This window comes from Gigantopelta aegis, chromosome 10, assembly GCF_016097555.1.
Source record: "Gigantopelta aegis isolate Gae_Host chromosome 10, Gae_host_genome, whole genome shotgun sequence".
Classification (NCBI taxonomy): Eukaryota; Metazoa; Mollusca; class Gastropoda; order Neomphalida; family Peltospiridae; genus Gigantopelta; species Gigantopelta aegis.
In genome coordinates, this window is record NC_054708.1 from 50,618,038 (window position 1) to 50,645,965 (window position 27,928).

The 27,928-nt window shown below is 37.5% G+C and overlaps 1 protein-coding gene across 1 annotated transcript in view; it reads right to left on the reverse strand.

Moving 5' to 3' along the window:
* Positions 1-13,944: 13,944 nt before the first annotated feature.
* LOC121383677 (chitin synthase chs-2-like) overlaps positions 13,945-27,928 on the reverse strand; it is a 36,191-nt gene continuing 22,207 nt past the window's right edge. Inside the window, 10 exon segments of the mRNA XM_041513769.1 lie at positions 13,945-15,943; positions 17,473-17,631; positions 17,634-17,666; positions 19,116-19,269; positions 20,088-20,162; positions 21,072-21,225; positions 22,305-22,422; positions 24,678-24,757; positions 25,339-25,527; positions 26,815-27,928. The exon segment at positions 26,815-27,928 is cut by the window's right edge and continues 79 nt beyond it. Coding sequence (XP_041369703.1) covers positions 14,046-15,943; positions 17,473-17,631; positions 17,634-17,666; positions 19,116-19,269; positions 20,088-20,162; positions 21,072-21,225; positions 22,305-22,422; positions 24,678-24,757; positions 25,339-25,527; positions 26,815-27,928 — 3,974 coding nt within the window. The 3' untranslated portion in view covers positions 13,945-14,045.

Consider the following 27,928-nt stretch of genomic DNA (forward strand, 5'->3'; position numbering starts at 1 on the left):
ATGAAAAAGTGGTAGAAAAAGAGAGAGGCAAAACAAGTATTTATTGCTAAATTATACTGTTAATGATGAAATAGTTTTGCACAAATCCTCAAATTGCCGCTAACCCTATAAAACCATGTTGTTTATCGTCAATCCTGTAGAGAGCTCAACTAGAAGCGATGGGTTATAGGATCGACATTCTTTGGTGGACCTGTGGAGATTTTGCTTGGCATATCAAAGAATGTGGTATGTGTTGTCTTGTCTCCGAAGAAGTGCATATAAAAACTTTTTTTTTGCTATTCGGTTGTACTTCGTTCGTTTGAAATAGACTATAATGAGGGGTCCCTTGGTGAAGCTATTGAGTTTTTCTATTTCAACCAGTAATTCATGAATACATAGAGAATAATACATGAGTGGCCGTTAAGCCTATATCACATTATACGACGCGACCCAACTCAACTCAACAGTTGAGTCGCGTCGTGTAGTGTGTATTGAAAAATCAGCCGTCGGCGACTGATTTTCAGTCGGCCCAACTGCATTTGACACGAATTCGGTCGCAGACGACGGCCGTCGTATAGTGTGAACGAGTCTACGACGCGACGCGACTGTCGTGTCGTGTAGTGTGAACGGTTTACACGACGCTATACAACTGATGTCTACCGGTATCCAATGGAATGTCTACATTTCATCATGCAGTGTTCTCGCTGGGTGAAAATTAAAGCAGGGCGGCCGCGCGGGACCACACCCTTCAGAATTTTTTTATATAAAAAAAACGGGGATGGTTACCATATTGTTGTGTGTTGGTTGACTTTGTGGAAAAACATACTATTTATTTTGTGTGCAAAAAAGTTTATACGAAATACAAGCAGACTCGTCTTTTAATTGAACCGGAGATGTTATTCGTCTGACATTCACGGGCAGTTCCGGTTTTGCTGAACCGATCAAAGTTTTAATATTATTATTTTCAATAAAGGTTTCAAGATATACGAAACACAATAAAGATGTTTGTAAAGTGATCCCCTAATGTCGGATACATTTTTTGTTATTTCCATCTTCATCGAATGAATCGATCGCTGTGATAAATATTATCGAGAGCTGATAAAAAGTAGTTTCGTTTTTGTACAGACGGTGTTTATATTATTTGGCACCCAAGATAAATTATTTTAATGATAAACATTAAACATTTCCGTTGTTTTTATAAGCGGTGATATCCCCCCAAAATGAAAAGTTTATAATATTTTTATAAAGAACTGCTGAATAAACAGAATTACGGAAATGACAGAAAGTAAAAATCATCAGTTACAACCAGTTATATCTGCAATTGAGGACAAAATATCAGACGATAGTTAGTGGAAACAAAAGACAGAATGACCGTTTTGATCACTTGACAAATATGGCGCCAAATAAGTGAGGTTTTTTTCAATGGAGATTGCCGAATCCGTAAAAAAATTTAAAAGAATTTCATTGCTCACATAAAATATAACTTTTCTTGTTTGTATTAAACATACAGATGGATACAGGTATGGGACAAAATAAAGGCTGTTAAAAATACTGTTAAATTACGTTGTACGGTAACTGTCGTAAATGTTTCGTCAATTGCTTTTTCGTACAGAACGCGGCTTGTTTCCTTTGATATCCTGTGTGCAGACTGATCGTTGTTTGTTTTTTTTTTTTTATTTTTTTAATGTGTGGAAAAAAGTGTGCATTTGGAAATTGTGACATAAAAGTTACAATGGCGGAATTATTCTGGACAGAGGAATAGACCCCTTCGCGGTCACCACTGTAGCGCCACCTGCATAACTATGAAAACAGGCTGGGCGATGTAAACAAACGATTTTTGTCATTGATTAACATGGGATGTGAGATTTGTTTTCTTCTAAAATGAAGAACACAATTCAGAATGGTTCTCAACATTTGTTCTGTCTTTAACTGTGGTCACCAGAGGAGTCGTAGAGTGAACTGTACTGCATTTTATACATATATATAACATTTTAGGCATATTGAAGCTGGTATTTACGCCGTTGATCAGTATGATTAAAACATTATTTTAAGCGTCCATGGAAACCATAGAGGAATTCTGATAAATATATAGTTCATGTTGTCGTCATTTTTCGAAACCATCAGATTTGAAAAGAAGACGTTTTGGATGCAGAACGCGGGAGGGGGCGGGACCCATGCCTCTCGCCCGCATTTCCCCCGTTATTGTTCTCTGGCTGAGAATGCTGTACTAGAACGCCTGAAAGTCACAGTTTTGTTGAGGGAGCATGCCCAGTGTTTCTGCCAAAAATAAATTTTTGGGTATGGCGCTATGAAATTGAATGCAGCCAGTCACAGTCACAGCATGGGGGTCCTCCCACAGAAAGAAAATGGATTAAATTGAGGGTTAGGGTTAAGAAAATCATACAGGAATGATAACAGTAATTAAATCTGCTAACAAAATGTGGGTATGGCACCATACCCGTTTTACCCTCTGGCAGAAGCCATGATGCCTCAAATTCCCTATAGCCCCCCACCCCCCCTTCAAATACTCTTCTCGGACCCTGGGTGGAACCTTTTTATTCCAGAGCATTGCTAATAAACAGAAAGCATCTGAGGGAGAAAGCAGCTATTAAATGTCAGGTCATGTAATAAATTTATATGAATTATATATATATATATATATATATATATATATATATATATATATATATATTAAATACCGTAAGTCATGTTACTAGACAATTTACAGTGTGTAAGTGTGTGGTGTTTTGGGGGTTTTTTAATTTGTGTTTTGTTTAGGGGATTTTGTGGGGTTTTTTTCTTCTTTTTCTTATGTTTTTTGCTACTCTTCTGTTTGAAATTTTGTGTGTTGTGTGTGTGTGTGGGGGGGGGGGGGGGGGGGTAAACCTATTTGTGGATAAGTATGCATATGGCAAACACCCAGTTATACTTACCAGTATACATACTTATTCCGTAGTCTCATCTCTCAGATTAAGTGGACCCTCGTACAAGGGTCCGTTCATGAATTAGGCTGAGTAACATTCTAATGGGGAGGGGAAGGGATTTCATGGAGGTGTTACGAAACATGGGAATGGAGGAGGTGTTTGTCATGCGTTATATATCATGTTTTAAAAATAATTTTATCATATTTATTTATAAATTAAAATGCAGCTAATCATTGCTGTTGTGTTTTTTAACTGATGATTTTCTATTCAGTGGTATTATTACCAAACAAACAAATACAAAATCTTATAATATTAGTCAATATGTCTTTTGGGAGAGGTTATGCATTGAATGTTACAAATTTTCGAGTAGTGGCCTATGCGTTACAGAAGGTCACACGATTATGGGAGGAGGTCGTATGAAAAGGAGCTTTTAAAATACTTTTTCCTACTAGTGAATAGTTGGGGGTTCTTATTACTTGGATAGATCTCGAGTGGTGAATATAAAGCATTTTGAAAGTATTGTCTCATTAATGAAATACCTCACTGGTCAGCATGATCAGAAGAAAATTAGTCCTGTCGGAAGATGCCAACAATTGGATGTGCCAGTAATGTATTAACTGGCCCTCCTATTATTTTCAGATTCCTGCCACTCACTTCAGGCGCCTGTGACTGACTCTCCCCCTCCCTCCCCTCTCTCTGTCTCTCTGTCTTTCTCTCTGTCTCTCTGTCTTTCTCTCTGTCTGTCTGTCTCTCTCTCTCTCTCTCTCTCTCTCTCTCTCTCTCTCTCTCTCTCTCTCTCTCTCTCTCTCTCGCACACAATGTAAATTGTACATTATTTCGATTCGAAACAGATACAGGTACGTGTGTGAATGAATTGTCGCTGGGGACAGGCATCAATAATGTTTAACAAAACACCATTCACAAGTATCATGTCACTTTAGGCGATGTCGTTTTAACAACATCATGTAAACTACGGCAGTCCGAGCTCTCCAGTGTCTTGTTGGACTCATCTTAGATTTTCAAAAGAGTGGTAATTAACAAGACTTTTTTTCAGTTGAGCTGAGTCGCGTCGTCAGGGCCGTAGCCAGGATTTTTTTTTTGGGGGGGGGGGGGGGGGGGGGGGCAACTGAGTAGTTAATAGTCTAAAACTCCTTAAGCAGTTAAGAAGAGAATTTTCTTTAAGTTTCTTTAATGCTTTCCGCTAGCTACGGCACTGGTCGTATAGTGTGAACGGATTTCAGACACGGCCGATTGGTCAGCGATCGTGGCCCACGACGCGACGCGACCGTCCAGTTGAGTTCCGTCGTATAATGTGATCTAGGCTTTAGATACCATTTATCTCACAAACGAGTTATTTTAAAATGTATTTAACGAGCGAAAGCGAGTTTGATACGTTTGTAAACAACGACTTGTGAGATAAATGGTATCTAACGGACATGAATGTATTATTCTATTTCTTACATATCCTCAAAAACCAGGTTTGAAGCAAATTTTAACATCTTTTTCGGCTAAAAGTTATTTACAGCAGTTGTATTTGTAGCTGACTTACGCGTCACAGACACACGAATGTCAGGTTAACGTACCAGTCTATTCGTTTTCCATCGTGTAATTTTGCATTGGTCGTATGACATTTGTGACCTGTTCATCACCTAGGAGCAGCCATTCGTATGTCTTGAAACTGTTAACACACGTATATGTGTTAACAACCATGTGTAACCAAAAATAAAGCATGGTGTTCTCACCAACGGGTGTGTAAGAAATCGTTTATTCCTAATATATAATATTGACTATATTGAAACACAGAATGGTAATAATCTCTTTATCATATAATCTCAAACTTAATACAACGTGTCTTTGTAAACTGCATACGCAACTTTACTTCCAGTCAGCCCTTACTGGATATTCAAATGACGTATGAATATATGACGCCGTGTTTGTTCAAAAGAAATATCCTTACGATAAAATAAACTAGTACATGACATTTTTTGTTTGTTTTGAGAACGCTGGACAGCTTTCATTGTAAAGTTGTGTGCTAAAATTTTCCATTAGTAGCAAGGGATCTGTTATATGCACAGATAGTATAGCACATACTTTGATATACTAGTCGTGGTGCACTGGAAGGCGGGAAGAAGCTTGCCTGATGCGCGATCGGTTTAAGATCGATCCCCGTCGGTGGGCGTTGGGCTATTTCTCGCTCTACACATACATACATATATATATATATATATATATATATATATATATATATATATATATATATATATATATATATGTATATATACATACATACATACATACATACATAAATACATACAGAAACATACATACATACATACATACATAAACGACGTACAGAAAGATTGATAGATAGATAGATAGATAGATAGATAGATAGATAGATAGATAGATAGATAGACATACAGACAGACAGATAGATAGATAGATAGATAGATAGATAGATAGATAGATAGATAGATAGATAGATAGATAGATAGATAAACAGACAGATAGATAGAGAGACAGACCGACATACAGTCAGACAGACAAAAACAGAGAGAAAGAGAGAAGCACGCGATCACGCATGCGTGCAACAACCTTATCTCTTTATACTGTCAACATTTACATAATTTCAATTCAGGAGAAAAACAGTTTTACTGCTCTTTCATCTTTGCCGTTCCTTCTTTGTGAGATTACTTGAAATAGTGTTCATGTCCTTAACGCGATTTCAGAAGATTATTAAAACATCTTTATTGCTAACAGCACATGACTTTTATTACTGTTTATACGAGTATATTAAAACAATCTAATTAAAATTAGATCCACTATTACATGTGGATCTAAAGACAGCCAGTTGGAGCTCATGTCCACCAATCAAAACCTTACTTGCACAATCCTGCCAGTGATTTAAAACTAACAACACTGCGTAGTCCCCAATGTCCAGGTAACATTTCGTCTGTAAATAATAATTTAAATATTGACCAATCACACTTCGCCTTTTATAACGTTATTTGGGAGCATACAAATTCTAAAAATATCGGGCGAGTCTATTTTAGTGGCCGCAGTACAGCGAACCATACCAATACGTACGGGGTGGGTTATCAGTCTTCAATTTTACATTACAAATTATTTATTTTATAAAATAAAACATGTTTTAAGGCATTCGTAATTCACACGAAACATGTCGTATACCCTCAGGATAATTCGGAATGTTTTCAAATTATTTTTAAATCCCTGGCAGGATTGTGCAAGTAAGGTTTTGATTGGTGGACATGAGCTCCAACTGGCTGTCTTTAGATCCACATGTAATAGTGGAGCTAATTTTAATTAGATTGATATTAAAACTCACAAGATAATGGTTTCGTGCTATATATTTTAAGATTTGAAAATGTTGATTAAAATTTTCCAGAAACGTTTTTAGTGTTATTAATTCGTTGAAGTTCTATAAGAATAACCCTTTTGTGGAGCTAACTAAGAACTATGATTTACCAGAACAGCTTTGTTAACATGATAATCGTGGCTGTTTCCATTGTTAGCCGAGAAAAAGATTACGCAGCTAAAGTATCAAAAGAATAAAGAAATTCTGTTTGATGAAGTCAGCTTTTATTAGGCTCTTACAAATAGGCCGACCACCAGGACGTCGTAAATAGTAATGCACATATTTGTAATTACGTAATAAATCCCATATGAAGAAATCGATTAATAATTTTAAAAAACCCCCACTAATCCCCCAAAACAACAACAGACAAAAATGAATCAAATAAAAATACCCGCCAAAAAACACCACCACCAAAAATTCAACAAGCAACATCAGCAATAACAGCAACAGCAACAGCAACAGCAACAACAACAACAGCAACAAAAGTAACGAGAAAACAATAAAATACAGTATCCGTTTTAAGCAATTATGTTATAGAAAAACAATGACAACGCCTACAGGACTTATATCAACAATTATAAATGAATATAGATTACAAACATATATAAGATTGCCGATAGAAACGCGTTATATAAAAGAACTATGTAAGATTAGAATATGCGCTCATAAATTAAATATAGAATCTGGCAGGTATCGAAACATCGAAAGATCAGAAAGAAAATGTACTCTGTGTTATGCTAATGTTATAGAAGATGAATATTACTTTATAATGGAGTGTCCACAGTACATAGATTGGCACTGTAAATATAAATCACTTTATTTGTCCATGATTATATATAAACCACACCCACCATTGTTTTGTACGTGTGTATTTTGTATATAAATATGTGGTATTATTTATGTTATGCATTCAGCTGATGAGTTGTAAAACTCAAGGCAAATAAAGAACTTGAAGACAGAAGTTGAATTTGTGAAAGCATTTACATGTATGAATGTACTTTCATTCTTCTGAAATGAAACCCCATCCTTCACTGAAATAAAATTAATTATATACGAAAGCGCGCGCGCGCGCGCGCACACACACACACACACACACACACACACACACACACACACACACACACACACACACACACTTGTATGAATGTATCTATTTCCTCAAAATAACTTTTTAGTACCAGCTTTTAAAATGGAATATTATGTCTGTATCCATGCATAGTACGTGCGCAACCATAATTATGATTGCATTAAATGCTACGACCGGTTTGACACCTATAATTTATCAGCAATGTTAATTTCATTTTAAACATATTTTGATGGTTATAATCACTCACAAGGATTGGGTTTACGTTTTCCAAATTTTACTTAGTCTGTAATAAGTCTCTTATACAATATGTTTGGTAACAATGTTATATATTGCATTATATCAAAGTACTTAAACAATAAAAGGAGAACCCCAATTCATAAAACTAATTTAAATTGAGGATGATTTGTTCAAAACTGAAACCACATTAAAACAGATTTAATATTGTATGTTAAAAAATGCGATGTCAAAAGCTAAGTGAAATGTTTTATGACTTAAAGGGACATTCCCGAGTTTGCTGCACTTTTTAAGATGTTATTAACAGAGACATTTTAACGATTGTAATTACATATCAAATATATTTTTCTGCATAAAATATTAGTGGCTGTATATTAAGCGTGTTTCTGATCGTTCTAATATTTGTACTAGGTTAAATTTCATCTTATTTCCTAAAATATTGTTTTTTCGTACGTACGAAATTATTTGAAGACAAAATCCAGTTGGGGTTCTTACAAATATTAAGACGACCAGAAACACATTGAATATACAGACACTGATATTCTAAACAAGAAAATATATTTAATATGTAAGTATATTTTATTAGTCGGAAACATCTTACAATGCAGCAAACTCTGGAATGTCCGTGTTATTTTTACATTATTTAGTTTCATTTTCGATTCGTACTAGCTTATTACGGCATACTATTGTCATATATGCGATATTCACACTGTAAACATATGCTTGGATTTTTTTAGTTTAAACACACGTTATTTTCCCGATTTACAGTATGCATATCAATTTACAAATGCATACATGTATGTACCAATGTGTTTGGTTTGATGGAATAAAGTTGAAATGAATTGAAAAGTTGAATTGGACTAGACTGTTCCACTAAGGTTATAGGGGTTTGCTTAATTAGTTCCTAAGCTGACTGTGTAAGAACTGGGAATATGCAGGCGTGTAATAAATTGGATGTGTAATAAATGGGGTGTGTAACAAATGGGAAGCAACCGGTTAAGGTTTAAAACGTGTGCGGTTATACGGATTTATTGCACATTTTAAATGTGGAAATATTACCTATGGCCCACTCCTATCACTATCCCATCTCAAAATTATTGACCATATTTAGCATGTATTCATTGAAATAATCAAATGCTAAACATTTCTGATACATTAAACAAAATAAAATAATACTAACACAAAAATGATCCCACTGATCTTTTATATAAAAATATTGTTTTTATTAAAAGGACATTCCTGAGTTTGCTGCACCTTTATGATGTTATCGACTAACAAAAGACTTTTTAACGATTGTAATTACATATAAAATATATTTTCTGCATAAAATATTAGTGGCTGTATATTAAACGTGTATCTGATGGTTCTAATATTTGTACTAGGTTAAATATCATTTTATTTGCAAAAATATAATGTTTTCGTACGTACGAAATTATTTGAAGACAAAATCCAGTTTGGACTTCTTACAAATATTAAGACGACCAGAAATACATTGAATATACAGACACTGATATTCTAAACCAGAAAATATATTTAATATGTAGGTTTAATCGTAGAAATATTTTATTAATCGGAAACATCTTACAATGCAGCAAACTCAGAAATGTCCCTTGAAAGTTTAAAATACACAAACAATACAGTTATTTACATCAATAAAACATATAGTCTTAATACATGTACTTACAAACACATAACCAGAATATATACACGCACGTGTAATATATATATATATATATATTGGAGATGTAGTATTTCCGGTTATTTTATCACACTTACTAACGCAAAATAGATACACATCGACAGTTTCAACAGGTTAGTGGTTTTGCTAGCAACGGTTATAATTAACTATCTTTAAATTACATTAGAGGGCGGGAAGTAACCCAGTGGTAAAGCGCTCACCTGATGCGCGGTCGGTCTAGGATCAATTTCCGTTGGCAGGCCCATTGGGCTATTTCTCTTTTTAGCCAATGCAACACGACTGGCACATATACAAGACCCTTTGTTACTAATAAAAAATGTAGCGGTTTTCCTCTCTAAGACTATATGTAAAAATTACCAAATCTTTTGACATCCAATCGTCAATGATTAAATATATCAATGTGCTCTAGTTGCGTCGTTAAACAAACTTTAACTTTTAATTTTTTAAATTCCATTAGAATCGCTACTCGGGCACGGAAGTAGAACTTTTATATAGGTGAGTTATGTGGCATTACTATAATGTATTCATTATATACTGAACAACAGGCAAAAACACAAATATTAATTTAGGTTTGTTTAAAGGGACATTCCTGAATTTGTTGCAATTTTTCAGATGTTATCAAGTAACAAAGACTTTTTGACGATTGTAATTACATATCAAATATATTTTCCAGCATAACATATTAGTGGCTGTATATTAAACGTGTTTCTGGTCGTTCTAATATTTGTACTAGCATAAATTTCATTTTATTTCCTAAAATATGTTTTTGTCGTACGTACGAAATTATTAGAAGACAAAATCCAGTTTGGGCTTCTTACAAACATTAAGACGATCAGAAACAAATTGAATATACAGACACTGATATTCTAAACAAGAAAATATATTTAATATGTAAGTTTAATCGTAGAAATATTTTATTAGTCGGAAACATCTTACAATGCAGCAAACTCAGGAATGTCCCTTTAAAGCCGCACACCCTAGTTTCAACCCGTAAAAATGGACACCTAAGTTTGTTTAAGTTACAAACCTGTACCACATTTGGATAACGTTACAAAAGAGTGAAACAAGAGTGTGTGAAGTTGAAACGGTGAAATACCCTTAAAAATAGACTAAAACTCGACTCCATAACTGTTATTTCTCAGACGCACGTGTCTTTTTTAAAAAATACAAAAAATGCATTTTGTGGTATCAGAAACACCAGAATGACCAGAAAAATTCTGTTGCACGGAAATGGATGACCTAAAAAATAACATATAAGTAAAGTTTGATTACAGTTATCATAAACAGCTCTAATAGTGACAAATATGCCTATAGTGTTTAAAAACTAGGGTTTGTCACTTTAATTTATTCTAAATTTTTCAGCTTGAATCCCATTAGTTATTAGTTTTCATCCCATTATGACAATCTATTTACGAATTAGAAGTTTGTTTTGTTTAACGACACCACTAGAGCACATTGATTTATTTATAATCGATTATTGGATGTCAAACGTTTGATTAGTAGCGAGGGATCTTTTATGTGCACCATACCACAGACAGGGTAGCGCATACCACGGACTTTGATATGCCAGTTGTGGTGCACTGGCTGGAACGAGAAATAACCCAAATGGACTCACCGACGGGGATCGATCGCCAAACCGACAGCACATCAAGCGAGCGCTTTACCACTAGGCTACGTCCTGCGCCCTTCTATTTACGAACTAACTGTATCATGAATAATATTATTCTAAAATATTCACATTTCTTTTGTTTTTCAGTATATGTAATATATTTCGGTGGTGTAGATAAACAACGCCCCTCGCCTTAAAGACACATTAATTACCTGATAAAAATAATAATAAGAGGAAGGGGCTTGGACCTCTGCCTATATCCACGCCTGTTGATCGAACAATTCATGTAGGCCGAGATATTATCACGGACATACTAATTTGCAATCTAATTAAAATTAGCTCCACTGGTTAATTACTATTGCCTGTGGATCTAACAACACCCCGCTGGAGCTCATGTCCATTTGACCTTTCATTCGACCAATCAAAACCATATTTGCAAAATCATGCCAATAAGTTGAAAAGAATTTGAAAACATTCGGGATTATGCCGAGGGTATTCGAAATGATTCAGGTGAATTACGAAGTATAAATTTTATATAAAATTCGTCCCCCCCCCCCCCCCCCCCCTCCCCGTGATGGTGGAGCTATAAAATCTGTTTATACTAGTATACAATCCAGAGTTTATTACTGCACTTGTCCCCATGTCTTTTAATGTTGAAATAGACCAACAAGTTCGCCTATTGCATAAATAGTCTCGCCCGATATTTTTAGAATTTGTATGCTCCCGAATAACGTTATAAAAGGCGAAGTGTAATTGGTCGATATTTAAATTGTTATTTATAGATGAAATGTCACCTGAACATGGGAGTCCACGCAATGCTGTTAGATCTACTGGTAGACCAGTAGAGTTAATTTTAATCAGACTGACTAATTTGCCTCATACCACGTATCTCAGGAGGCATCGTGCACATCTCGGTACATTAGTTCAACAACAAATACACGAATGTGTTTAACACTGAGAAACTCTTACTACCAAATCAAATCCCATAGACGACAATAGCAACATAGGTGGCTAAAAATCCTACCTGCAACGTATCAATCGACATAAACACCAAGGATGTAAATAGTACTACCCCTCACCCTTAAAGTTGATCAGAAAAAAGTAGGGGTCAAGCTGCTCATTTCAGAGATAAACGGATAGAGTCTATGACTACCCTAGTTCTGCACAACATTTTAGTACCTTTTTCCACAGGTACCCCATACATGTTAAAAGCACAAGGCTACTTGGTACAGTGGTACTAGATGAAATAAACTTGCATACATTTTTTGCCTAGATGAAACTATTGTTTTTTTCACAACCAACCTACTCACATTTATCACCAATCACAGGACTTGTGGTGTTAACGTCTCTGTAAAAAGTTCAGTGCATCTCAAACTTTGACCCAGCCGGAAGTTATTTCGTTTGGTACTACCTACAAGATACCCAAGACCGTTCGATTCCTGCTCAGATTTTACGATCATAGAGATGCGGAAGATATGCTGGTTTAAGCTTTATGACGACTTGAAAAATCTGAGACGGGGGTGGGCAAGGAGTGGGGGAGGGGGTACGAGCCGACGATGCGCGGTCAGTCTGGGATCGATCCACGTCGATGGCCCCTTTAGACTATTTCTCGATCCATCCAGTGTACCACGACTGGTATATCAAAGGTATTGGTATGTACTGCCTTGTCTGTGGGAAAGTGCATATAAAAGGTACCTTGCTACAAATGGAAAAAATGTAGCGGGTTTCCTCCAGGACTTACCAAATGTTTGATATCCAATAGCCGATGATTAACAATGTTTTAGCGGTGTCATTAAACAAAACAAACTTTAAATCTGCGATGGATCTGTTGTCCGTGCAAATATTGTTTTATGACAAATATGTTGTTTTGTTGTTGTTTTGTTTAGGTTTTTTTAATTATTATTATTATTATTATTATTATTATTATTTATTAATTAAAATAAAATTTCTTACACACCCATTGGTGAGAACATTATGCGTTAACAATTTCAAGACATACGACTGGCGGCTCCTAAGTGATGACCAGGTCACCAGTGCCATGCATCCAATGCAAAACAACACGGTGGAAATAGATTACACTGTGACGTATAGTTAACCTGACAATTATATGTCTGTGACGTGTGGGATAGCTACAAGTGCAACGGCTGTAAACAACTTTTAGTAAAAAAAGATGTTAAAATTTGCTTAAAACCTGGTTTTTGAGGACATGTAAGAAATAGAATAATACATTCGTGTCCGTTAGATACCATTTATCTCACAACTCGTTGTGAGATAAATGTTATCTAACGGCCACTCATGTATTATTCTTTATGTATTAATCACAGGTGCAATTCTGGCACATTGATATTGGTTTGTCATTAATGTCTAGCATACTAAAGCAGCTCGAAAGCTCCTTGTGATCACAACGTGTTACCCGCCTAACTACCTACCAAATTGCAGTTATATGGGCCTACAACGTTTCTAACAAAATGACAAAACAGACGACTAAAGAATTAAAAAAAAAAAAAAAAATTCACATAACAGAGGTCAATACATATAACCTATACACAATTTTTAATACGTTCAATTCCCCCCCCCCTCCAAGCCCGAGGGATCTAATTATCTCCCCCCCCCCCCGCCCGAGGGATCTAATTACGAAAACGTTTGTCAGAAAATGACAAAATAGACAGCTAAAGCAAAAACAAGAAACCCCAACAAACAAAAAAAACCCCAAAAAAACAACAAAAAAACAAACCCCCCCCCCCCCCCCCCCCCCCCCCCCCCCCCCCCCCGAAAAGAAAAAAAACCAAAACCAAAAAAAAAAACAATAGGTTTACCCCCCCCCCCCCCCCTAATAATAATAATGAGTCGACACACGGGGACTGTTGATGATACATAAACATTATTCATTATTGAGCGTTTTTTGTTTTAAAATCATACAAAATAATGTCATAATGAAAATGATTAAATGACTCACAGTATATATCTTATATTATGTTGTATGTCAGACCTCCACTTTTTATCAAGCATTTCTGCTTGTTATTAACTCCTCATACTAAAATGTGTAAATGTTGTAAAAAATGACTGGATTATTAACTTTGTCTCATCTGAGTTGTCTCTCTTTTATTGCAATTATCACAAAAGGCCAATCAATATATCTATGGATAATATGCATTTCCTCTACGTGAAAAGTCCATGGGTAGAGGTCCACGCCGGCTCGTTGCCTTCTGTCGGTATGTTTTATAATCCCTTTTAACCGTCATATATCTCTTATTTAACTCTGACTGTATGTCATATACTTTACGATTGTATGTCTCATTGACGTCCGAGTCATACCTTCTAGGTCTTCTTTGTCTCCTCTGTTCATAACGACGTCTGAAATCGTGTTGTATGAATCCTTCATCCATTATAAATTCATCATCTTCTATCTCAGCATGCCTTCTACGGGACAAACTCGGCCGAGAGGTATGGTCTTCACTGACACTTGGAAGATTCGTGGTATTTGTTCCACAAACAGAGCTATTTTCCGAAGAAGGCAGACTGTCAATTGTTTGATCATCGTCTAATATCATCTTCGTATAATACACCGTATCTACCTGGCTTTTGAGTCTTGTGAAGGCTAGAACGTGTAGTGCTGTTCCGTACCTATGCTTCACCATTGCAGCCATTTGTAACACAAGCAAAATGGCGAACACGGCCAGAAATAACAACCCCAGTGGATGTACGATGATTGGAGCTCCGTATTTCTGGTATATTACGATATTCAGCTCCTGCTTCACTTCCTGCAGAGCTGTCATGATTACTAACCATAGTCCATTGGCGAAAAAGAAAGCAAACGCCGACTTATTACGTAAATCTATCATAGCAGTTATCACTTCTTCGGTTTCAGTGTCCGTCTTCTTATCCTTCGGATTTAAATATTCTTTTATCATATGTTCCCAGAAGCGATTTTCCTTCTCATTCAATTTCCTTACGTCTCCTGGTATGACTCTGTTGCTGCTTAACCACTCCGTGGTGTCATCATTGTCGAGTGACTCAACAGATTGAGAGGCATCATCTGCCTTGGTGGATGAACACACTGAATTTCCTCTTAGATCCACGGGTATTTCTTTGCCGTTGTTTTGATGGACTAGTGCTGTTCTCTCACGCTCGATCCTCTGTAATGATTGTAGAACGAACAGGAGAATCGCGTTCGTTGATATACGACTGCGAGCACGCCTAAAGAGATCCGTGATACAACTACAGCAGCCTTCACTATCCCCATCTTCTTGCAGTCTCGCTCGAAGAGCCCGTGCTGCTTCAGTGAGGTACTCATTAGCTGGATCGCCTTGCGCATTACTGCTACCCAACTCCACTTGTTGGGTGCTAGATGTCTTTGTCTCTCTAGTTCCCCATGATGTTACGTGCATATTGCATATGGAATAGATGACCAAAAAGAGGTATCCAGCAGGGATGCATAGAAAATATAGCAGTCCCCATGTCAGGTCTGAGATTTCGTATGGATATAAAATCCCTGCTAATGTGAAGGTGCCAATCAAAATGTAAAGGAATATAGCGTCGGGTGTAACCCAACCATCTCGTGCAATGCTCACCAGAGTTCCTACAATAACGGCCAGCATGAGAAGTGCAAATCCAGTACTGAGGATGGTTGCTATAACTATTTGTGTGCTAGAGGTAAACCATAAACAAATCAAAGCAAAAGCAATGGTCGGTCCATATGCAATGAGATAGCTTGCCCAACTAGGCAGGCTAAAGACAGTTTCAATGGATGACTGCATTGCTAAAAGCACTGTTGCTGGACCAAGAATGGAAGATACAAATAGAATTAGTAAATAGAATATATAAATGTTTGATATGTTCTTATTTTTTGCCACTGTTGACGCCCGACTCTGGATTAGATCTGCGATGTTGGCCATAGTGGACGGCAGCCACCTTCTTCTTTGGTTAAAGAATTCTGTGAAATTCTCAGGAGCATACGTCAGAGCCACTGATGCAGCAACATACTCTATTCTGTAGCCTTTCTGTAGCAGGAGTGTGCACAGCCATCGGTCCTCACCTAGTTAAAAATCAAATACACATCAGAGTATTACAAAGAATGCAGTGCTAACATTATATAAAAGTCATGGTCGTTTATATATCAGAAATGGAACATTACAAAAATGAAATGTTCTTGACATGGGCCAATAGCATTTCATATTCAGCAGACTAGCGTCTCATTGGTACTTGGCTGGGTAAAATCAAAGGCCTGGGCATGTTTGGGCTAACATTAGCATTGGTGATCTACTGACAGATAGTTTTCAAGTCAAAAGAACAGTACGATTTTACAAGAATTATTTCAGAGTTTAAGCGACCATTTTGCTTGTATGCCGTTGTGTTTGTATGTAGGTTTTCGTATGGATTGGAAAGGGGAATGTAGCTCAATAGTGAAGAATTCGCCTGAGGTCCGATGTGTCGATGGGTCGATCCTCTCAGTAAACCCACCGATTTTCTTCCACTCCTAACAAGGTACTACCACAAATATTATGCTATACTGTTGTGGGTTTTTTTTTTATATAGCATAATGTGAAAGCAGCTGATTTCGTTTCTTCATTTAATGTCTAGGCCATGTTTTGCAAGACCAATATGTGCTAGGGGTGTGGCAAAACAACTGTTTGCATGCTCATCTTTCCTTTTTGATTGTTTCCTCAGCCACAAGTCCAGCGGTTACTTTTGACTTAAAATATGCTTAAAGGGACATTCCTGAGTTTGCTCCATTGTAAGATGCTTGCGACTAATAAAATATTTCTACGATTAAACTTACATATTAAATATATTTTCTGGTTTAGAATATCAGTGTCTGTATATTCAATGTGTTTCTGTTCTTAATATTTCTAAGAAGCCCAAACTGGATTTTGCCTTCAAATAATTTCGTACGTACGAAAAAATAATATTTTAGGAAATAAAATGAAATTTAGCCTAGTACAAATATTAGAACGATCAGAAACAGGTTTAATATACAGCCATTAATATTTTATGGAGAGAAAATATATTTGATATGTAATTACAATCGTTAAAATTTCTCTGTTAGTTGATAACTTCTTAAAACTTGCAGTAAACTCAGGAATGTCCCTTTAACAAGTGGTGTGCATGCACTTGGGGTTTTTAGTGCGCGTGCGCGCACGCGCGCGTGTGTGTGTGTGTGTGTGTGTTTGTGTGCTTGTGTGTGTGTGAGAGAGAGAGAGAGAGAGAGAGAGAGAGAGAGAGAGAGAGAGAGAGAGAGAGAGAGAGAGAGAGAGAGAGAGAGAGAGAGAATGTTTTTGGTGTGTGTGTATGTGTGTGCGTGAGTGAGTGTGTGTATACGAGTGTGTATGAGAGAGAGAGAGTGTGTGTGTTTGTGTATACGAGTGTGTATGAGAGAGAGAGAGTGTGTGTGTTTTTGGTGTGTGTGTATGTGTGTGCGCGAGTGTGTGTATACGAGTGTGTATGAGAGAGAGAGAGAGAGAGAGAGAGAGAGAGAGAGAGAGTGTGTGTGTGTGTGTGTGTGTGTGTGTGTGTGTGTGTGCGTGGAAGTACGCATAATACGATGGTTGTGTTATTTTCATTTACCTTGGTCATACTGGAGATGGTGTCGTGCAGTCGTGGGTTTCCGTGTGTACGTTTTCATCACCGTCCTCAGAGCACTTCCTCTAAACAGACTGAAGCAGCCCGGACTGCAGAGAACACAGCCAAACACGTGTTCAGCTGATTTCTGCAGCCAGTGCCCACCGCGTATTCGAATTTCTGGTACCACACAACAGGACCTGAAATAAATATCTAGTCATGTGCATTCTGTTATATTTTGTGTATTCAGTTATGTTTTGTGTATTTGGTCAGCACAATATGGAATCTCTCTAAATTCTAGACGTAACGTTTATGGAGGCTGTTTTCAGTTTGCTGGTTTCAGTTTGGTATATATGGTGATATATTTTAGATAAACAACAAAATACTTCTGAAGCCAAAACCTGTTTTGATGATACTATGGTATATTATCCAACAATAGGCATGCCTCATAATCCTTTGTTCCTGGCCCATCAGATACATGTCGCTACGAACCACCTGTGCCGTAAAGTAAAATTAGCAATGCACTTTACCTTTTAACAAAACATTGTACTAATTAGTCGTACAGATGTCTTTGTGTAAAATATTCTAGATGTCTTCCTGTAATGTGTGAGCTATTGAAAGCACGTATTTGTAAGTAAATGGGTATGTGAGACAGACAAAAAGGAGAGAGAGAGAGAATGAGAGAAAGAAATGGAATGAAAGAAAGATCTAGAGCGAAATAGAAAAGACGATATCGAAAGGGAAAGGGAGAGAGACACAAAGGCAGAGATATATATATACATACAGAAACAACCTGAAAATCAGCTACAGCTGCATGAAAAACTTCGGAGCAATAATAAAAAGCCACAACACGAAAATCACCCAGAGCTCAACCGATCCCGCACAAAAAAAGTCTTGTAACTGCAGACAGAAGAACGAATGCCCCCTGAACGGCAACTGCCAAACTAGCTCCCTCGTATACCGGGCAAACGTGGCATCTGGTAAGACTGTCAGATCATACATAGGTCTTGCTGGAGGTACATTCAAGGAGAGGTTTAACAACCACACTAAATCTTTCAAATATGAACGCTATGAAAAAGAGACAGAACTGTCAAAATACATCTGGGAACTCAAACGAAAAAAACCCCGCCTATCACATCAATTGGGAAATCGTCAGGAAATCGGACACACGGAAACGCAGCTCGGGACAATGCAACCTGTGCATCGAGGAGAAGCTCTCAATACTATTTGAAAAAGGAGACAAGCTACTCAACAAAAGGACAGAACTCATATCAAAATGCCGCCACAGCAACAAGCCGAGAGTCTCACGACTGACGTGCCATGACGTCAGGAGCGCACCGCCGCGTACACACAGCGTGACGTCACCTTAACTGTCACAATTATAAACACTCATCTGATGAAGGCGAGGAGCCTGAAACTCCGAGTAATGAGTTATTAGTGAATACTAAAAATTTAGTATATATATATATATATATATATATATATATATATAGAGATAGAGAGAGAGAGAGAGAGAGAGAGAGAGAGAGAGAGAGAGAGAGAGAGAGAGAGAGAGAGAGAGAGAGAGAGAGAGAGAGAGAGAGTAAGAATGATGATGCTTTATTTGTCGGTCTTCTTAAATAAATAAGTAGACACAACAATCTGCACACCTGAGCCCTTTGGTTTGATTCTGCCACACGCCGCTGCAACCACTGGGTTCTTCTTCATTCTGTCCAGCAGGTACAACAGAGCACTTGGTTCAAAATCCACATCCCCATCCAAGGCCAGAATGTATGTCCGAGTTACCTGCAATGATTTTCATTTCTGCACTGGTGACGGAATAAAGACATTTAAGTTTATAGCTAATTCTGATGTGCAACAAAACAATTCTTGTCTTCTTCAAGTCATTATGTTTAGAGGCGGACCACAGAGGTCTCGTGGACCCCCAACCTTTTAAAACAAAATTCATCGTCCACAATAATTAACACTAAATTGCCCTGAAAACGCGTCTCTGAGCATTTTAATTTTAAAATACCGTCCTCGGTGGTGTCGTGGTTAAGCCATCAGCCCGGTAGTTTTAATGACCCAGTGGGTAGGTGTAAGACCACTACACCCTCTTCTCTCTCACTAACAACTAACAACTAACAATTAACCCAGATAGCCCAGATAGCTGAGGTGTGTGCCTAGGACAGCGTGCTTGAAACTTAATTGGATATAAGCACGAACATAATTTAAAATGGATGAATTTTAAAATGTTCAGTAGAGCATATCCCATAACAGACCTCGCTACCTTTAAGTCTGGTTCATTTGTCTTTAACAAACTCAAATTGCCCTATCTCCTATATCCGCCCCTGAGTTACTCAAACTAATAATGTACTTGATGTGACCTTGAATTTAATGTTTCTTGTGTCTAGCTAAAATTACCTTGTAAACTCAATATCTGACCTTGAAGGTCAAATGCCGCAGTGGTAACCGTTTTTTTTTCTGAAAGCTTGGACCATGATGAAACTACTAATACATAACATGGTTATACACTATTAACAAAATATGCCATGAACTATTTTTTCTAGAGTTAGCCAGCCGACTACAACGTATGTTTGAGCACTTACATCTTTTGGATCATCTGGCGCCTTTCTGTGCACGCGGTCAATTTCATCAAGGTTCTGGAGCTGGTCTTCCAGTAATTTAAAACCAAGTAAGTAATACATGTACATCACCTGAAAGACAAGAACAATCGCCTATATATACGTACATGGGATTCGTTATCGTTAAACAATAATGTGCACAATGGAACAGACAAATCATCTAATCTCCTTCAGAGAGACAAAAACCATAATTAAGGAAAAGTTCCGATGCACCCACGCTACAACCAAAGATCCAATCCATCATCTAGAGAGATATCAACAGACAACCATTTTCAGGCTAAGAACCGGTCACTGCCATCTCGGATCCCATATGTACCACCTGAAACTGGCAAACACTGATGAATGTCCATGTCAAAGAGGACCACAGTCCCCAGACCACACCCTGCAATTCTGCCCCCTCTACGATGAAGCCGGGATAAAGCACTGGCCAAACGGAGCAACACTGGCTGTCAAACTTTTTTTTTTTTATCACCACAACCGGAAGCAATCTTATCCAAAAGATCACCTAAAGTGCAGATGGTAACTATGCACTTGAGGTGATTTTAGTATTAAGATCGCTTCGTAAAACGGGGCACTAGATCACTAATTGTTAGAGACGGTAGTATTAAAGTGACAGACCCTAGTTTTTAAATACTACATCACATTTTTCATTATTAGAGACGTTTTTGATAATTGAAATCAGACATTCCTTGCATTCGAAGTGTTTAGGGTAATCCTTGTCTTTTTATATCACGAAATGCTTTTTTTTCATATTTATTCTTAAAACGCATGTACCAGTGAGAAATAGGCCTATCAATTATGGGGATGAGCTATAGTGTACTTTTTAAAAGGGTATTTCCCTAATTTCACGTCAAAGATTCTTGTTTCACTCTATTGTAACTATCCAAATGACGTACACATTTAGATTAACCAAACTTAGCATCAGTTTTCACGAGTTGAAACTAGTGTCTGCAACTTTAAGAACACATGTATAAAGGGTACCTGAGACCACCTCTTTTTGACCTTTATCTTTGTCTTGTCCTTGAGATGAGCAATCATTTTGTTGCTACCAGGCAGTGTCCACTCCAGACGAACTCCGTAAGGTGTTTTGTATTTGACCGGTTCGGGCAGTTTTATGGGTTTGTTGTACTCTCGGCTAAAATAATAGGAAGAATATATGGTTTCATTTTAACATCAATTTTCCGTGGCTATATCCACTTAACATCAAAGATCACTGTCCTGGACAAACAGCAGAGCCATTTGCGCAATCTGTCAGGGACAGGAGTAAATGTTTAGCGGGAAACAAGTCGTAATAATGAGACATCAAATATCACTGTGGGTTGGAGCCACCATATGCTATCTTTAAGAGGGATAGTTGTACGTAGCCCAGTGGTAAAGCGCTCTGCTGATGCGCGGTTGATCTAGGATCTATCCCCGTCGGTAGGCGAATTGAGCTATTTCTCGTTCCAGTCGGTGCTTCACATCTGGTGTAGCAAATGTTTTGGTATGTAGTATCCTGTCTATGGGATGGCGTATATAAAAGATCCCTTTATGCTAATGGAAAAGATTAGCCCATGGTTTTGGTGGTAAAACACTTCGTCCTTCCTTCCTACCAGCCGTAAAGCCGATTACCCATCCTCGGGTCCCTCTTTTTGAAGCCCAGCTTTGGTTGTATAGTGGTAACTATATTAATAAAAATTAATATCATAGGGAATGAGTTTTAATATGTCTGATACACTAACGAGTTATGAATAATCCCTAAAATACCTGAAATTTAATCGGGTATTATTATTATTATTATTATTATATATCTATCTATATATATATATATATATATATATATATATATATATATATATATATATATATATATATATATCCCGACCAATGCATTTCCTTCTTTATTTTACCTCTATATAACGGCCGCCTTTAAATAAAATTATTTTATCTTGTTGCATATCCTTCTTTGAACTGATAGTATTTACGTAAGGTGCAGGCATATGTTTTGACAGTCACGAAGCTAAACTTCGTCAAAGCAATTTTGAATAAATATGGACGAAATATTAGTTAATGTAAAGTAGTTTCGGCTTTGCAAAAATCTTAAATTTGGACTACTGTGCTTTTAAAAGCATGTGCCTTGCTGTTTGTAGTGCTCAGATAGTGCTTTATGCTAAACAGACAAGATATGTGCCTAAGAAATTACAGTCAGTGATTTTAAATTAAAATGCTATTTACCTCAGTGAATCATCCATCAGACTAAGAAGTAGTAGCACGTACTCGTTTGGAATTCTTTTTCCTGTCTTCTTTCCGTTGCTTACCTCATCCATCAGCGCATCGTCGAACATTATATGGACTGGAATGCAATAAGCTACTCTTTAATAAATAATATTTAAATTTGTTTTACAAAGATTAGAATTATTTTTAAACCAGATGGTCTGTTTGTCAGTTTGATTTCACAGCACAATAGACATATAAAGGAACATATCATAGTTATTAAACACTAAGGGATATGTTTTTACTATCATAACCGTTTTGATAACTGAAATCATACTTTAATTAGATTTTATGGTTTAGATTATCCATTTACGTACATTCGAAGTGTCTGTGGCCATCCTGGTGTTTTTAATATCACAAAATGCATTTCTCATATTTTTAAAAACGCACTTGCGTTTGAGAAGTAACAGTTATGGAGTCGAGTTTTAGTCTATGTTTAGACGGCATTTCACAATTTCAAAGTCACAGACTCATGTTTCACTCAAATGTAACTTTATCCAAATGTGTTACAGGTTTGTAGATTAACTAAACATACTGTTAATTTTCACGCGCTGAAACTAGGTGGGGTTTTAAAAATATATATTAGTAGTAAGAGAGGAAACTGCATATAAAAGATCCCTTGCTACTAATCAGCAGGTTTCCTCTCTCATTAGTTGTGTGTTGTCCTTAACCATTGCCCGATGCCAAAACAATATGCATTATGTGTTGAATGTTTCGTTAAATACAACATTCCTTCCTTCTTTTCAAGTTAATGTAGACTCTAATTTTGTATTTTGTATTAAATAAATACCAACTGTTCACAGCAATACATATTTTCACGTGTGTACAAATCGTGCGCTAGAAGGCAGGCCCGTATTTAGGGGGGGGGGGGGGGGGGGGGGGTCGGGCGGGGAGGTTCGTCCGAACCCTCCCGCAAAAGCTTAGGTCCACTTTTTTCTGTTTTTTTTTTTTTTTAAATATTGCACTTGACTGTAAGTTTTTGCAACTTTCCCATAAAACAATGTTTGCTTATCTTCATCATTTAGCAATGCCCTTACCAAAGCTGCAGTGTCTAACTAATCTGGCAACCAAAACAGAAAAAAAGAGAGAGAAAAAAAAAGGAACCTACATGTAGCAAAAATGTTTAATTGTACTTTCTACTATATTGATTATTTCGTAGCATTCGATAATTATATGACAATGACAGCAGTTCACCTTCAATTGATTTATCAACCAAAATTAGAAATGAAAGGTCAACAACAAAAAAGAATCCTGTTATGTCAGGTCAGGTCATATGTTTTAACGTGCACATTGAGAACAAGTTGTAGCACACGCCTGGTATGGGCCCGGCGCAGTTGTCGACATTCGCCGGCTCCTCCGTCCAGGACAGGAAAAGGTTTTGGGTGGGTGGCAGAGGGGGTCGCCCGCGCTGGCATGTGCAATGGGGCACAAGTTGCTCGACCAGGGTTGGTTTAGATGCTCTTGAATTTGCAAATGTCCCGTAGGATTAAGGCCAATTAGAAAATGTTACATACTTTCTTGAATGTAATTTCCAAGTATTTCAAAATGTTTTATGGCAACATGTAGATGCCATTTTGATGATATGATGTATCAGTGACAAACATGAAATGGGATGCAATACCTTTTGCTGAAAACGTTTGAGGACTACACCTGTACTCTTAGTAGAGGCTCCAGGTGCTGGCAATGATACAATTGTTCTGAACGTAATGTGTTTCGTTTTTCATAAATATGTTGATTATTAAAGGAATTGATCATAATTCTGAGGTACATGTACCTTTCAACATATACCTCGGGTCAATGCCTTTAACTCCTGTTGTTTGCTAGAATTTCATTTTCTTGAGAAAAAAAAATAATGAAAAAAAAATACAGTACAGAATAGTCGAAAATAATTGTTTTCAAGTATCCATTTTTAAGTTCCAGGTGCTAGGAAAACGCGTTTTAGATTTAGAGATTTCAAAGTTTCTGGAGAGGCACGCCTCTGGAACCATATACAAAGTTTAAAAAAAAAATCATTCATAAGGCCTCGGCAAATACCTAGTCGAACCCGTCCACTCGAAATGCTGGCTAGGGGCCTGGAAGGGACGGCGTTACAGCTAGCGTACGCTTCTAAACCAAACAAAAACGTTGATAAAAAATATATCTTGTACATTTATTTTTAAAATATGATTTTAGGAAGGGTAGAGTGTACCAAAAAACCAACAACCCAGTACGGTTTTTATGCTTATAAAAATGTTGATATTTGTGAAGATCCCAGAAAGAAAGAAAGAAAGAAAGAAAGAAAGAAAGAAAGAAAGAAAAAAAAATGAATGTAGAAAGAAAATGTTTCTGCCAAACCTTCAAATTCATAATAATCCTCTACGTTCTTCTTCATTGCGTTTTTTGCAGAACGTATGAGACCTTGGTGACAATCCAGCCTGCAAATAGTAAACAGTTAAACATAACTTGTCTTGCACGACCAATTAAATGGCCACGAAAGACCATTTCAGAGACAGATGAATTTACTTCAGCATTAGGCTAAGTAACTGAGGATCATCCCATTTGAAACCAGCAGCAAGAAATGTTTGACTCTATTAGTGACCAAAATATTATATAGGTATTTGACATTCCAAAACTCACTTAAAATATACCGTTAGTCAACGGGAAAATGCCCAGTAGTATTTGATTAAAATGAGGAATATAAAAAAGAAAATAAATAAATAACATTATGAAACACTGGTTAGTTCAACAATTGTCAAAAGCCGAAACGGTCATGGAAGTCACAACGTGTGGTGATACTGCAAATTGACTCCCTCCTCGATTAAATCTAAAGAAAAATGGGCAATTCCCCATCCAGAAAACATAATAATAATTTTAAAAATATTATGTACCGAACTGGACTGTGTATTATTTCACTAAGCTTCTAACAAATCGGGCACCTTAAATCCGATTTTACAATTTACCAATTCCACCCATCCCCTCCTTCCGAAAAGATTGCAGTACAAATTCGTGCACTTGCCTAAACACGGACTGTAGAAACTGCGTCATCTCTTTCTCGTTTTCATGCCACATCGTAGCGCACGCCTTTATGATGGGAAAGCTGTCGGTGTCCGTCTGCGGTTTCTGCTGCACCAGGTCCTTACGCCGTCTGCTATGAAGCAGGGACAGGTCCAGAAGAGGACTGCAGTAGTGAGGCAGCGTGAATAACCTGTAAGAGAACAAAATGGCGTCTTCTTTAAATAATGTTTGTCCGGTTATTACTACTTGACAGAATGAATTAACATGAATGTACAGAAGAGTCAAGAAGAGGGCTGCAGTAGTGTGTGTGTGTGTGTGTGTGTGTGTGTGTGTGTGTGAGAGAGAGAGAGAGAGAGAGAGAGAGAGAGAGAGAGAGAGAGAGAGAGAGAGAGAGAGAGAGAGAGAGAGACACACACACACACGAGAGAGAGAGAGAGAGAGAGAGAGAGAGAGAGAGAGAGAGAGAGAGAGAGAGAGAGAGAGAGAGAGAGAGAGAGATCAGCTTGTGTCGCCATTATGGATAGAAATAAACCAAATGCCATCTGGCCGAGTCATATTTAGAAGTGATCGGTAATTTTGAAAGCGCAGTTAATACCACCAGATTAGTAATAAATGTGACGGTGCTTGTAAAACAAGTTGTTTTTTCTGTGCAATAAATGTATGCAATTTTATTTCAGATACTATCACTGTACTTAAAACACGCATGGAGTATTTGTAAAATGACTATAATAGTTGTACTATACACCTAGCTAAGGGTTATAGTGAAAGTGAACTATGAACGAATGTAGAGCTGTACTTACTCTACCTAGAAGGAACAGTAAACCAAAAACAGGACACATTTTGTAGGTGATTCTGTACGTTGACAATTGTAAACTAAGATGACAAAGTTGCTTTAACTTACTTGGTATGTCTGGTTATAGATACAACGTATTAACGGCTGCAGGACATAATTTTATAGCCTACCACATAATATTTGGAAATGAAAGCTATAAATAGTTTCCCTTTAATCATCATCATCATCATCATCATCACCATCACCTTCCATCAACATCATCATCAGCAGCAGCAGCACCACCACCACCATCATCATCACCACCACCACCACCACCATCATCATCATCTTCATTACCATCACCACCACCACCACCACCACCATCATCACCATCACCACCATCCATCATCATCATCATCATCACCATCATCACCTCCATCATCATCATCATCATCATCACCATCGTCATCATCATCACCACCACCATCATCATCACCATCATCACCACCACCATCATCATCACCATCATCATCATCACCACCACCACCATCATCATCATCACCATCGTCATCATCACCATTATCCCTCCTACACGACCTCCTCTGTTTTATTTATTTTTTATTATTTAAATTTATTTTATGTGTACTTTCGTATTTTAAAACAGAAATTAGTTTTTATACAATGTCGATAAATAAATGCACTCACTTTTCTGCAAATGACAGTCTCTCAGACGGCATCTCTGTCCAAACATGGCGGCAGAGGAACATCTGTGAAACAAAACCACTTCCAAACGCTGCCAGTATTAACACATGCGTGGTATCCAGTTCAGGTAAAACAAAGTTAACTGAGTTGTCGGAAAACAAAAACAAGGTGGCGAAGTCTGGAATAAACAACAGAACAACAACGACCGCCGGACCAGCGAGACACAGAGGCAAGGCGAAGGCGACTGTCTGCATGCACAACTTGCAGGCGAGCTGCGCCAGATGGTAACACAACCATGTAGAGAATACGTGGACTGTAGCTAGTGCAACAGTGGAATGCAGCGTGATAGCCCCAAACAGAGTAAACGCTGTCATGGTTTCGTTGGATTCCAAGATGTTCTCACCGACTCCCGTAGTCGTTGTAAACAGCGTCTTTGGCAACGACGTTGTCAGTGACGATTCGGACGTGTTTACGAACCCTACACTGCCAGCTAACGAAGAGTTGACCGCGGTTGGTGATGTTGAACTAGAAACAGAAAATGCTTCAAGTGGATTCCCCAGATTCGCTTCCAGCCAAAGCTTTAGTATACCGGCAGCTGCGAGAAGACGCACTATAGAAGATATCAGCATTGTCTTGGTCTTCCCGTCACGACGGCGGTGAGGAGAAAACACGGACATACACCGAGGAGTCGCATCCAAACTCTCGTCTGCGTCAGACGTCTCCGTAACATAATTCTCTATCCATCTCATCGAGACCACCAGTACAAACAGAAAACTCCAAGCTAGAAATTCATTTCTGCTTTTAATCGGTTTGTGGGTATTTGTATCAACGAACAGAGAATATAAACACAAGGACGCAGATGCCATCTGTAACATTAAGAAGAAAACCTTGAAACAATTGACATAACGTCTTAGCAGTATTGCTATTTTACCAAACACAGATGTTTCACGGTTAGAGTTGGGCGTTGTTTTGTCCGAGAGGTTTGAAGTGCCACGTCCAGTGACCTTCGTGTCAGATGTATTGCGTTTGTGTTGATTTGAAGTATTACGTCGCCAAGATAAAGCAATGTTTGTAATGAAAGGAGCAAATCCTGTTGCCACCATGAATGCGCATGCGC